General features: G+C 31.5%; 1 protein-coding gene across 3 annotated transcripts in view; it reads left to right on the top strand.

The window, feature by feature from the left end:
• GlcAT-I (Glucuronyltransferase I) overlaps positions 1 to 13914 on the top strand; it is an 86814-nt gene that overhangs the window by 45214 nt on the left and 27686 nt on the right. For 2 of the 3 annotated variants that reach the window (XM_085949026.1, XM_085949027.1), the window contains exons 2-3: positions 2542 to 2658; positions 10097 to 10256. In XM_085949026.1, the coding sequence (XP_085805152.1) occupies positions 2542 to 2658; positions 10097 to 10256 (277 nt within the window). Of the gene's footprint in view, positions 1 to 2399; positions 2659 to 10096; positions 10257 to 13914 lie in introns of those variants that run through there. The other variant, XM_085949028.1, reaches the window with a different exon arrangement.

Here is a 13914-nt window from a genome sequence, read left to right as displayed (position 1 = left end):
CTGGTGAATCGCTTCACGTAGCGTCGATGACCTGCGAGCTCGTGTTGCTAAAATTGCTATTTTTTGTGTTAAACATAAAGTCAGTGGTAAAAATTTTTAGTTAATTAAGTAGGAAAGATGGTTCTCTGTGTTGTATTAAAATATGGTAGCCGTACTGATAAGCAAGAAGATGGTATTACGTTTCATAGGTAAGTTGATACATGTTCGTGATAATTTATTTGTATATTATTATATATTTTAATATCAGTGACCTAGTGTTTCTTTAAAATAACTTAAATTATGGATATCTTTACCTAATGGTTGCATTTTGACCGCTTAAAAATACTATATAACGTAAAAAAAAATAGTAAATTATATTTTAATTCTGAGCGTCTAGTGCGAGCACTAGAGAAATGGTCTATGGTCTCGAACATTTGTAGACGAATTCGTTCGCTCGCCCACAAACCAAACGCACGGCACGCAGCTTCATTTAGCAATGCAACGGGTGGCGTCTAGATGTATATATAGTCTATGGTCGTGGTCCCTAATTATTATTAACAGTAGTTAGGTACTAAATCTATGGAAAGTAGGTATATTTTTTCATTTCATTGAGTATAACATTTGTGATATTAAAACAAAATGCAACAAACGAATATCGACAGCAATATCAAAACAAAAAGAATGTCGTACAGGTACTAGAGATACACCCAGTAATTTTGTTATTAGGTATGTTATTAAATAAAAATCAATACATCCACTAATTTGTATATGCCGGGGGGGGTAGGGGCGATTTTCAGTATGTCTAGAGGCGGAACTTTGCCTAGGGACGTCACTTAATATACCGAATCGTTATCACTTTAATTTATTTTCTTCCCTAATTCCCTTTGGGATTGCCCACTCTATTAAACGACCCTTGAGTACCTACGCAAATCCGCTATGTATTTAATAATGTGATAAACTAAACCTTTGGATTAAATACGATTTGCATTCATATCTCACCGCAAACGTGGAAGCTTCTGAGAATATTGTGCACCTATGTGTATCCCCAGGCATATGTATGTATTTAAATAAAATTAGTAGTCGGGACGGCGTACAATGCTAAATGCAGTGAAAATAATATTATCGTTTATTTATAGCAAACCTCAAACTTTGCGAGTGGGTTTTTTGTAAATACCAGATTGCCAGTAGGTAAAGTAGAAACTATTTACTTTACCACAGAAATCAATGACATTAATAGTATTTTTCATTTGGAATCACATGGTAATTTATTATCCAAAACAAATGAAAATTGTTATGGATATGCACGGAGTGGGATTTGATTTGAACCATTCCTTTCCGCGCGATATGCTCGCTGAAATTTCCACAATAATAATAAATGCATCTGACGTTGTCAATTTTCGTTATGGTATACTCCACCTCCAAAAAAATGATAATTTACATTTTAAATGAGTAGTCAAAAATAAAAGTTACAAAATGTGAATTCCTTTTAGGGTCTCATCTTATGTTTACATATTATTTTATGGTTATGTTTATCATTAAAATTTAATTTAGCAGCAAACATATTTTTGAATAATTCATGGTTTTAACTTTTTATTATTATTTTAAAAACATCGATTTCTAATTTTAAAAAAAATGTTAACTTTTAATCCTTTTTATCAAAACTTTATTGAATCGAGCTTTAATATTGTCACCATATCGAAATTAATTATTAATATATATTTTTAGTCATATGGAAACTTTAAAGATACCTATTTAATTAAAAAAACAATTTGACATTGGTTTTAACTAAATTGTATATTACCTATGTTTCTATAGAAAAATCGTTCGTAATATTGTAATATTATCTTACTATACTCACAGCTGGCGCTATTTAAAAAAAATAAAAATGTACTGCAGTTATATTATTTATCTTGTGTAATCGGTGAACATTTTGAAACTGAACCCGCCAAAATTTCCTACATGATTATAATGCCATTTCTGCAGTATAGCTTGAACGAATAATACAATTAATAATTCCGCATGCAGCCGATATCTTGCATGCTACCTATGTATTCCATACTTTTGGTGTTCCAAACTAAAGTTAATAATTTGTTATTCATGTTGGTGTATAAACAAATAAATCATGTCATTATTAATATATAGTATAGGTATTGTTAATCGTCCGTCGGTATATTTAACTTCCCTAGAGTAACAAAGACATTGCACGGTATGTTCCTTCTTTCTAATTCTTATATTGGGACAAAATAATCCCATATTATTGTAAATGGGTGTTCAACATTATAATTTATATATATTTTTAATAAAATTTTATTACAGCAGTTGAATGAGGTGAGAAGTGTTGCCTGTATACAAAATAATGTTTTGGTAGTGCGTGTCATGGCAACACCTTCGCTTTACGTCAGTTTGCGAAAGATGTTCCTCGGGTGATGACGCGTATCCGCGGCAATTTCGTTACAGCTAACATAAACAAATCGCGATGTCGTCCGACATTCGAATCAGGAAGCGGACATTCCTCCTGTATGCGGTGATATGTTTCATCTTTCTGTTTGCTTTTTTCTCCAGCACCAACAAGACGACGCAGTGCACAAATGAGAAGAAGGAGGTTAAGAGTGATCTGCCCATGATATATGCCATCACTCCGACATATACGAGGCCAGTACAAAAGGCTGAGCTTACCAGGTGAGTGAAGTACACATTCTACTGAATTAGTGAATGATCATCGGTTTGAGTAGATGATTTTCCGGTCACGATTTATATTATAATCAAGGACTGAATCTTTTTAAATTCAGGTTTACGTCATTAGCAATTACTCTGTGCTGACCGGAGATGTCAGAGTCGTGACACAGGAGGCGAGTACCTATTAGAGGACTATTTCTTTTATTAAACCTGAAACCAAATACTGGATACCGCTTTCCACTAGTTTCAATTTTGCGAAATATTTGTTCCTCTTTAATTTACCGCTCTTCAAATAGGCCGAGTAGGTATACTCGTAAAATTTAAATTTAGAATACTTAGTTGAATAGTGTTTCCTCCATAAATAAAACAGCTAAGTACTAATGATTCGGTATCTGTTTTTAAGAAGGAAGTTTTTTTGAGTCATGTTTATAGGTAGGTAATTTACTTAAATAGGTAACTTAATATGTAGAGAACATTTTAAACAAAAAATTTGATTTAATTATGTTGGAAAATTAATTTATAATAACCGTAATATTCTTAAGTACTTACATATTTTAAGTTTACAAGGATTTTTTTTATCATGAATATGTATAAAAAATACACAAAAATTATCTCTAGGACAGTATATGGAGTCAAATATAATTAAATTAAATTTTATTTTACCTATTTTATCACCGCAATATTTGTTTGAAGTTAAATGTTTCAATACAGCAATATAACCGTGATTCAAGTATCATATGCTCGTTTGATCTAGGTACCCCTTTTACACTATCTTGTTAATTTCTCTATACATAAAATCACGAGAAAAGTAGCATCAAATTTTGTAAATAATCATTTTTTTTGTTGTATAAATTAAAGTGTCAAAATACAAATAATGTAAACAATTAATTATTGAATTATTTTTAGGCTTTGTTTACATGGTAACACTTTCCATAGATTCTAAAATACCCTACCACAATAATAAGTATAGTCATTCACGCAAATTGTATTTTATGCATCGTTGCCCCATCCTTTGTTGTTTATTTATTTATATATATTGTTAATAGTCAGTAAGTCTTCATTTCCTCTGCTGTATATTATGGTTGAGTCAGCACAATTCAGATAATTATGCGTATTAAATATATTATTATAGTGGTATATTCACCGCTCTGGTTACTCTATACAAAGTTTTTAATTAAATTTTTTTATGATTTACTTAATTAAAATTATTAAATGAGTAAATAATCTATAATAAATTAAATAATGTTTGTAGTGGTGTTAAACTACATAATATTATGTTTAAAATATCAACATCACAAGGACAACACATACAATTTTTAAACATTTAAGTATAATTATGTATCAGGATACTTTGATCGACATTTTTTCCAGAATAGGTCAATGTATCTGACAAAAATCTATAGGAGTCCCTTATTGTAATGTAGACGTTCATTTACAGTGTATAGTGGAGGTGAGTTGGAAATACTGTCACCAGTTTGTGTACTCAAGTCTCGGATGCAACTACCCATACTCTGTAAGTGTGGCCCAATAAACTTGTTCGAACACATTCGATGAGATCATCGGCATCGCGACTCGCTAGTTGGGAGACTTTCAATACTAATGACATTAAATGCGCGCGAGCGAGATAGCATAACACACGTATGCCGAGCCGTGATACAGTCAACTGTCATTGCTCTCTCTCTCTCCCCAGTTGTAAAGTTGGTATAGTGAAGGACAGAAACGGTGACAAGTTTGTTTTGAGTATGAGACTTATGTCGGTTGACGTCTGTCTCAAGACCCGGAATAGGTACTAGTGCTTGAGTTCTGATAAGTATTTACGCGTTTATCTGGTTTTGTCACGTCGAGTTTCTCGATTTTTTAGTGTTATAATTGGAACTTATAAACTGCATTCAAATTTTATGCGTGATTGTGTAAATGGATAATAATTATAAAACAATTTGTGAAAAATGGCTTCTAAAAAGTCAAGTACGCCAAACGCTCTATATAATATACCAAATACTAGTACGTATTTTGGAACAAGTTTCGATACTAAGTATTTTTTTATACTGGTAGTAAGTATACTTAGTCTTTAAAATCAACCAGTTTTCCCACCTCTAGTGCATAGGTACCATTGTATTTTTACAATAAACGTCTGGTAGTATAGCTGTAGCTTTGCCCACGATGGCCGAATGGCTAATGCGTCGGATTATAATATCGTGGGTCCAATGTTCGAATCCTGTATCAGAGTATGGACCTAGTAGATTGAGCAAAGTGCTAACTTCCATTTATCGTAAAAACAAAAATCTATTCATACAAACTTCCACTCTGTGGACACCGGGTATGATCTTTTAGAATCGGACATGGTCTAAAAAAGTATAGCTGTGGGTGTAGACACATTAGCAGAATAGAACAGTAATGTTATATACAAATCAGTGGAGATAGGCTGTGGAGATCTGACTAAAGAATGCATACTAAACTTTGTCAGGCATACCTATTTATTTTCATTGAACTAAGAACTCAAATTGCAGATGGTATTGGTTAGTTTATAAAATTCAATTAAACCCTGCCATACCAAACCATAATAATGTAAGTAGGCGTAGAGATTCGACAAAAATAGTGCACACTTTGTCAGTCATACTTAATTGTTTTCATTTAACTAAAAATACAAATTGCAGATGGTGTTGGTTAGTTTTTTAAAATCAATTAAACCCTGCCTGATCAAACCATAATAGATGCAAAATTAAATATCTAAAATTAGTGTGACTTAATGGCATAAATTTAGATATTAAATTCTATAGATACGAAGAATATTTTTTATATAATATCTACTTATTATATTTTGCTTTAGGCATGGTTTAATTGACTAACTAATAACTAATTTAACTAACACTATCTGCAATTTGTACTAGTGAATATTTAGTCTCATTTAGTGCTGACAACGCGCCTAGCGCGTTTTAATTAGTTGGAAATTAGATATAATTAACATGATATTTAAATGTGGTAATTAAATATTAATTAGCAGGTCAGCAGTGAATGCGACAATAAATGAAAAAAATTATTATGACTAACAAAGTGTAGTATGCACTATTTATGTCACATCTCCGCAGCGTACCTCCATTGCTTATCCATTGACACAAATTAATACTGTTTGCAATTTGACCGTTCTCAGAGTTCATTTATCAGCCACAATCTGTGTCATCTGTAGGAAAGAATTAAATGGGCAAACCATACATCTAGTAAACAAACAGTATATTGAGAATGTTTCTATACAGAAAAGTTTGCCAGGGAATTTGAGCTAATTCTATGAATCAATAATGCTGATCGTATTATGCTATCAAACGTTTTAATTTTATTCAAATGCCAAAATCCCGTATGCTGAATCCCGAATGGCCAGAATCCCGAAGGCCGAAATCCCGAAAAATAAAAAAATACAAACAGTAATAATTCTCAACTACCAACTTGAAAGAAAAAAATTCTAATTTTTATAAAAGAAAATGCAATAAAAAAAAAATATAAGTATATATTATATATTTTGACAATTATTAATATCTTAGTATTTTGCCTCTCCTGCAAAAATTGAAAGTCTTCATTTATTGCATTGCATTCGAAGATAATCAATAACTAGCACTACCATCGAATTCGCATTATGTAGTCGGCAGTGGCGAAGACTCCATACTAGGCGATTATTTGAAGCCTACCTTCTTAAGAAAAATATTTTTTTATTGCATATTATTTATATAATGACTTGATTATATATTCTATAAAATAATTTATTTTGCCAACAAGAGATGCCGTATGTGTAGGAATGTATTACACACTAATTACAAAATAATCTGCTTAAATCTGTTTTAAAAATATACCACAGCGCGCCATCTGTCTTGACGTAAATAAAGGTCGGATTATGTTTCAAATAATTCTCAATTTTTTTTCATATGGACTTTACATCATGTAGCCCCGCCCAGTATATTGAATTGTATGGACTAAGGTAAGCTCCGATCGCGGAGCCTAAAACTAAATAATTAATAATTAGATAATATAAAAAAATAATTTCTATGATGCTTAATCGAATATTAATAAATATACTGTTTTTAAAAATAAAAAGAACTTTTATCTAATGATTTTTGATGTGTATAAATGTTTTGAAAAAATACGTAATTTAAACTGATCGCTTAATTTTATGTCGTCAGTGAGTTTTTGAAGTTTCATTAAATTAGTGTGCGTTGTCATTGGTGTGTACCTATTCATTAGTAGTAATATCGTATTATCTTCTTATTTATCGTAAGTACCTATACCTGACAAGTATGTTCTTTTTATCAGATCTCCACAGCCTACCTCTTTCCAAAAGTCACCCTTCGCCACTGGTAGTCGGCCTTGGTAGGAACGCAATCGCAATAGCCGACCAGTCTGATTGAGGATAGAATTGACTTCTAGTATAGGTTTTTCATAGTACAAATACTTTTAGAAATAAATTTCCCTGCGCAAATTTTAATATCGTGTCTGCCAAAATATGTATACAATTTTCCTTGATTAAATTGTTAACTCAATTTTACACTTCATAACTCAACTGTCTCTCTATCTATCTATGTAATATTTAATTATAAGTATGACAATTTTTATGTGTCATTTTCATTAAAAAACAAATTCTGTTTTTAATCAGAATTATTTTTGTTATGCAGTAGTACGGTTAAAATGCATCAATGATATTTTCTTATCAGCGAAATTTCACTTATCACAGTTTTTTGAACCCCTTTGTGTATTGATGAGACAGTTTTATAAAAGCCTTTCAAGGGCTTCACTCAGATAAAGCGAGCTTGAACTATGATCATTTATATTATTCATGCTAAATGCACTTGTTAATAATAATCATAATGTATTTTTAATCCTATAAGCCAAACGGGTAACTCGGCTTGTAAAAATATTCAAGATTAAACATAATCCACAATAGGTACCAGTGGCGAAGGGTGGAGGGAGGCTGTTAAGATCCGTCATAAATAGTGCACACTAAACTGTGTCAGTCATACGTATTTGTTTTCATTGAAATAAGACTACAATTTACAATTGTTGGTTAGTTTTTAAAATTCAATTAAATCTTGCGAAAACCAAGCCATAATAGATAGCAGTCAAAAAATACTCGTCTATCTATAAAATATCCAAAATCATGCAATTAAATCATACATAACTTTTGATATTTTATAGATGGAATAATATTTTTTTTATCTACAGTCGAACTCGGTTATTACGATCATGGATATAGCGAGATCTCGGATGTAATGAGGAAACATTCGTTGACATTTTAGTTTATGATTTTCTCCATACATTTATTCACTTTTATAACGAGCTACTTATCGGGTATACCGAACTAAAATATTGTCAAAAATTTTCTTAAAACTCTTCATGTGTCGATCGTTTAAAAAAATTCGACCCTAAGCAATAAAATCCGACCGGACAGGATGCCGCCGGGAACGGATTACGTTTATGACACTAGTTAAGTGTCTAAGTACCTACCTAATTGGTTTTTTCAATATTTTGACAATATTGAAAAAGTATCCACGCATATGGTTGAAATTGCATGTAAAAATCCAAGGTTTGTGAAGTCAGTAGGTACCTACCAGCGTTCATTACAATAAACAACTTCTTTTGTTGTTTATGAATGCCATGCTTGTTTCAGGGATTTTTACGATGGTTTTCAGATTTTTTATGTTCTACATATGCTTACTCTGGACAAATGCATTATAAACACCCAAGAGTCTTTTAATGGGCTGAGTGCTTTGAGGGGAAATTTAAGAACAATGAGAGTGAAAACAATGAAACATGAATCAATTTTAAATTTTATAAGAAAAGCGGATTCACAGATAAATGTAATATGTGTGTAATGGGTGTGTAAATAAATTCTAATTGTGTATTTTTATTTGCATTGTGACTTTGTGTTATGTGACTGCTCATTTAAAAATACATATTCTCTGATGTAACGAGTAACGCTTATAACGAGCAAATTCAGTTGGTCCCATCTTCCTCGTAATAACCAAGTTCGGCTGTATTATATTTTGGTATAGGCAGGACTTAATGAATTAAAAAAAACGTATCAACAATATATTGTGTAATATGTATTCTTAATCCAACAAAAAAAAGTGTGCTCAATTTTGTCATATCGTCCAAAATATACCAAAACTATCATGGTTTAGTTTAGGCAGGGTTAAATTGATTTTTAAAAACTAATTAATACCATCTGTAAATTGTAGTCTTAGTTCAATAAAAACAAATACGTATGACTAACAAAGTTTAATATACACTTTTTATGGCCGATCTTAACAGCCTACCTCTACCCTTCGCCACTGCTAGGCACCTACAAAGCTTCGATTGATTTATTATTCTATCAGTAACCTTTAAATACTATAAATTTTGGATCGTAATTAGTATTTTTAACATTGATTGTCCAAAATGAAGCCTAATGCTGCGACAAAATAATATGAAGAAAAAAAGGCTTTGTGCTTTCTCTCCGTCTCACATATGAAAAATGAGAGAGAAAGAAATATTTTATATTTCCGGCAGATTCTAAATTGACCGAGCGTGTTGAGACGAGAATGTTGGACGTTGAGCGTGAGCCTTGTGTGTATTGTAACTACACACACGTACATATACATTAGCGTGCATCTCACGTTGACGCTTTAGCCAGTAGGTAATAATAATTAACTATATGTTTTATTCAACGAAAAATTCACAAGGTTTAAGAATGTAACATTATTTTTATTGAAATAATGTAAAAACACTTCAGAGAAATATATAAACCAATAGAAAAAAATCTTTTTTTTTTCATAAAAATACCCAGCAGGTTCGAACTGCGTGATGAACCTGATTCAAAGCGTTGTCAAATTATGTATGTTCAAAAAATAAATAAGTTAATTACTTCATTTATAATGGCTATATTAGAAGAATTGGAGGAAGAAATTCTACTACAGCTAATGAACTTGACTAAAGATAATGTGTTCAGACTTGTCTCGTGGCTTGTTTAATATTTAGTGAGAGGTGGTGAGGGTCGCTACTCGACCGAAAAATTCGAACAAAATGGATTGACTCGACTAAATATGATTTTACTAAATTACTCGACTAAATTTGTCTGTTCATACACTGTTTCTAAATTACTCGTCACTCGGCTAATCCGAACCAGCCTTAAGATGTGTGTCATTATTCCTTTAGTTTGTCATTATCTTTTGCCTCTGTTCAACAAGTAATCTTTTCGCTACAGAGATTCAGTGATGCAGCGCCATTAACTGTGAAAACTTTAACAAGAAGCGTGGTGGTGGTACTAGTGTTGCAATGGGAGTATCGCTAGATGTCAGTTCTCCAGGATGCCTCATCTTAAGTTATGGTCATCTTAATCTGCCTGACCGTTTTTGTGCTAGCGATCTTATTGTATTTCATCGTGACTGCTGACTGTCGTTGATTGTAGTTTTTACCATTGCAGGCTTGCTCAAACGCTGATGTGGTTAGAAAACTTCCATTGGATTGTGATAGAGGACTCGGAGACCCAAACGCCTTTAGTTGGAAACTTCCTCAAGCAATCCACTCTGCACTATACTCATTTAGTAGCCAGAACCAAGAAAAACAAACAGCTGAAACCTACAGTCAGTATAAATTGCATTTTTCTTCAGTAACAATTGAAATAACAAATACTAGTGATTCAATAATTTATTACCGTGTTGCATCAATTATAAGATGACACTTTTTTTAAAATACCAAGATGAGTTGCTTTGTAATAAAATCCAACAATATTCTTCATAAACCCATTCTTCTGCATACACAATCTTAATTGGACATAGTTATGCAGAAAGTAGCCAGTCCACACAAAATAAAATGAGATATGATATAGATCAGATGCAAGAAGGTTTTCTCTACGCTATGCTGAAGCCGAAAAAGTTATTCTTGAAATAAAATACTATTTACAATTCTACATTTTACATACATTTTTAATAATATCGTGTTGTTGCTAAAGTGCCATTATCTCAGTTCGACTTTATTGTGGACTGGCTACATTCTGCATAACTACGTTCAATTGACAATTAGGGGGACAATTTTATTCAAACTCAACGTATCTCGACTACCTGCTCTGTCACTATAGATCCACCAGTATAAGTTGTCCGCTGAGTGAGGGTGCCACATGCTCACATTTGACATATCATTTAATACTTTTTATTCTGAGATGAGCTTAGTTCTAAATTCGAACACCAGACGATTTATGATGGTATATCTTACACCTCCGGGGATCGTCGCGACTGCTACATTTTTGACACCGATTGTAAGACGTACATTAGGTGTAAGACGCACCCCGAATTCAGAGTCACTAAAATTGGACAAAAAGACGAGCATCTTATAATCAATACGATACGGTATTTAATTCAAAAATCACAATAAACTCATGACGAGTTCTTAATTCTATTTTTCCAAATATATTATTCAATTCTGAAATATATCTTGCTAAATGAAAAATGTTGGAGAGAATTAATTAATTGATGTTTAATTATCTAAAAAACGATTAAGTTGATATTTTTTCAATTAATTTTTTATCTTGTTTCTATGCATAAATGGATAATATACCGGACATCCGAAAAAATGTACCTTATGTAGTAGACGTTATCATTTTCATTCATGCATTGTTATAAAAGATTAAAACACTGGTTTTTTGCTTTTTAAACTCAATTTCTATTGTGCCATTGAAATATATATTTTCGAACAATATCTTCAGATTACCGATTAAATTTTCTTCTTATAACTAACTGTTTTAACTTTAAAATTTATTAATTTTTTTATTTATTTGAGTACAACAAAAATAATGTAAACAATATTGACCGTCAACGGGCAGGAACTATTTAATTTGGATAGTCTTTCAGTAACAAAAAACTAATTTGAAGATTTTAACAAATTATGTAAAATTTCTCTAGAACTGTATTGAGTTATTGTTGACAGAATTGTTTGCCTAAAATATTTCAGGAACTACAAAAAAAATACTGAAATTTGATTGCAGCTATGCGAAAGGAATCCAACTGACAATTTTTAAATTTTGAATTTATTTTATTTGACAATTTCCGAGGCTGCGGGTGCGTGTTCTGATCCCATGACATTTTTTATATGTGTTCAGATTCTAAGCGTGGTTCTGACAGCGAATGACTAACAACCATTTGTTGTTAAGAAAACTGTTATGAAACTTACTTGGGAGATGGCCAAGATTCACACCGGATTGTAGAGCCAATAAAAAACATTATTTGTCATTATTCACTAAATTGTCGATTGGTTCTTTTTTGTATAATTATGCGTTATAAATATTATGACAACAATTTAGAATGATTTCTAGTTTGAGTCTTAGCATTGTGAAATGAAATATATGTAACATATAAGATCTTCGGCTTAAAACCGCTGTATGGAAGACTCCTCAAAATCCAACACGTGTGAGAAATATTATTTTGTGTTACGTTTTACCCGTTTGTCATTTTATCTTTTATTAATATTATCTTTCTAATATATTATTGTTAAATACTTATTTTTTCTTGTACCTATTATGATACAATGTGTGAGTTGTGTTCTCTCTAAAATGTGTTCTCTTTGATAATTTGTGTTTCTTGTGTGATGTTTATTAATATGTAAATGACCGATATATATTATACTATACTTAGCACTGCATATTATACACAACTCTGTATATACAATTTTGCGAAGTCCAACATAATACTGCACTCAAAAAGTCCATTTCAGGCACTGCATGTACACACACTACTCACTTACTAACCAATTCTTTCCAGTTTCTTTTTCCATCTACTTTACTAATAATACTTCTTTATCAGTATATATTATAGAATACTGCTAAACGCTTATTATAGAACATTGATACACAAAAATATTCTAAACAAAACAGTCTACATTAAAAAAAAAACTACATTATTATCTTATATCGGAAGCCAGATGTTCTTTTTTTCATGATTCTGGTGTTGAGTGACTCTTATCAATGTACCTCAACCTAAATGCCATAAAAAATTTCAAGGACAATTTTAATGTTATAGTTTATATTTAGAGAATTTTTATAAATAATTAATGGAACTAGTCCCATATAAAGGTAGAAAATGAAGAATTTTGGGTATATTCGGAAGCTAAGCCTAAACAATCTGTAGACTTCAAATCAAATTACCATCGTAATAATATATTGATATATTATTGTAATAGTGAATGATGGACCAAAGCAGACCCGGTATGTGTATGACGCTTTTTTAACAATATGCACTTTTTCCCTGTGAAAACTATACCTAAAGACTTTGTTATGTCGAGCCTCGCCAATAAGTTAAAAATCATAATATTATGAAATAATGTGCTTTGATGTAAAAAAAATGTTGTTGGATCTGACCGCTAAGGAATTGCCCATTGTCAATTACTTACCCCCGAATGGTGACCATGTCCAGTTTCCTGCCATTACTAGTACCATTAGTCACAGTGTAGGTATATAATTTATTGAATGGGAAAGATGGACCATGGGATAAAAATATATTAAGCCATCATAAAATGCATATATCATGGCAAAATATAGACCGCAAAATGTCACCAAATTTACAAGTCAATTGTAAACTCCAATTGAATGTTAACTAAATAAATTTTACTCTATTATAATAAATAATGTTAGATAACAATTACATTAAATGCATGCGTTGACAAAAGAATACTTTGAAAAGGTACTAGAACACGGGAGTCTCCTGTACCTACCGAACATAGTTTATTTTTTTACTACTTTGGTACATATTAATATATTTTATCTTATCATAAAATGTTGATGAGAAGTGACAGGCCATCATAATGACATATACATCTTTCCTAAAGTCTGCAGATTATTCATACAGTTCCCGTAAATACCCAAATTCTTCATTATCGACCATTATATGGCACCTAGGCTATTACTTAATTATTCTGACATGTTTTTTTTTCATATTGCGTATTTCATTTTTAATGTTATGCCTTAATTCATGAAATTGCCAATTTCCCGAATAATTTTTAAGGTTCGACTATTTCAGATGAAAAGAAAATTTTATATGTGTTCACTAGGTGGGCTGTGGATATAATAATCCATCTTTTATTAGCCTGTACATAAATAAATATATCTATTACCATACCCCGACAATTATCAGTGACATTACCGTGACGACTGTGTTTCAACATAACCAACGCGTTTGTTTCGGTTACATGTAAATTGTACGTAAAACATTTCACCGTGGTACAGTTCGCTGTGAGCTTTCTTATCGGAAAGAG

This window comes from Rhyacophila brunnea, unplaced genomic scaffold (assembly GCF_057557595.1).
Source record: "Rhyacophila brunnea isolate RB1 unplaced genomic scaffold, BYU_Rbru_1.0 scaffold_21, whole genome shotgun sequence".
Lineage (NCBI taxonomy): Eukaryota > Metazoa > Arthropoda > Insecta > Trichoptera > Rhyacophilidae > Rhyacophila > Rhyacophila brunnea.
This window is presented reverse-complemented; position numbering and strand designations above follow the sequence as displayed.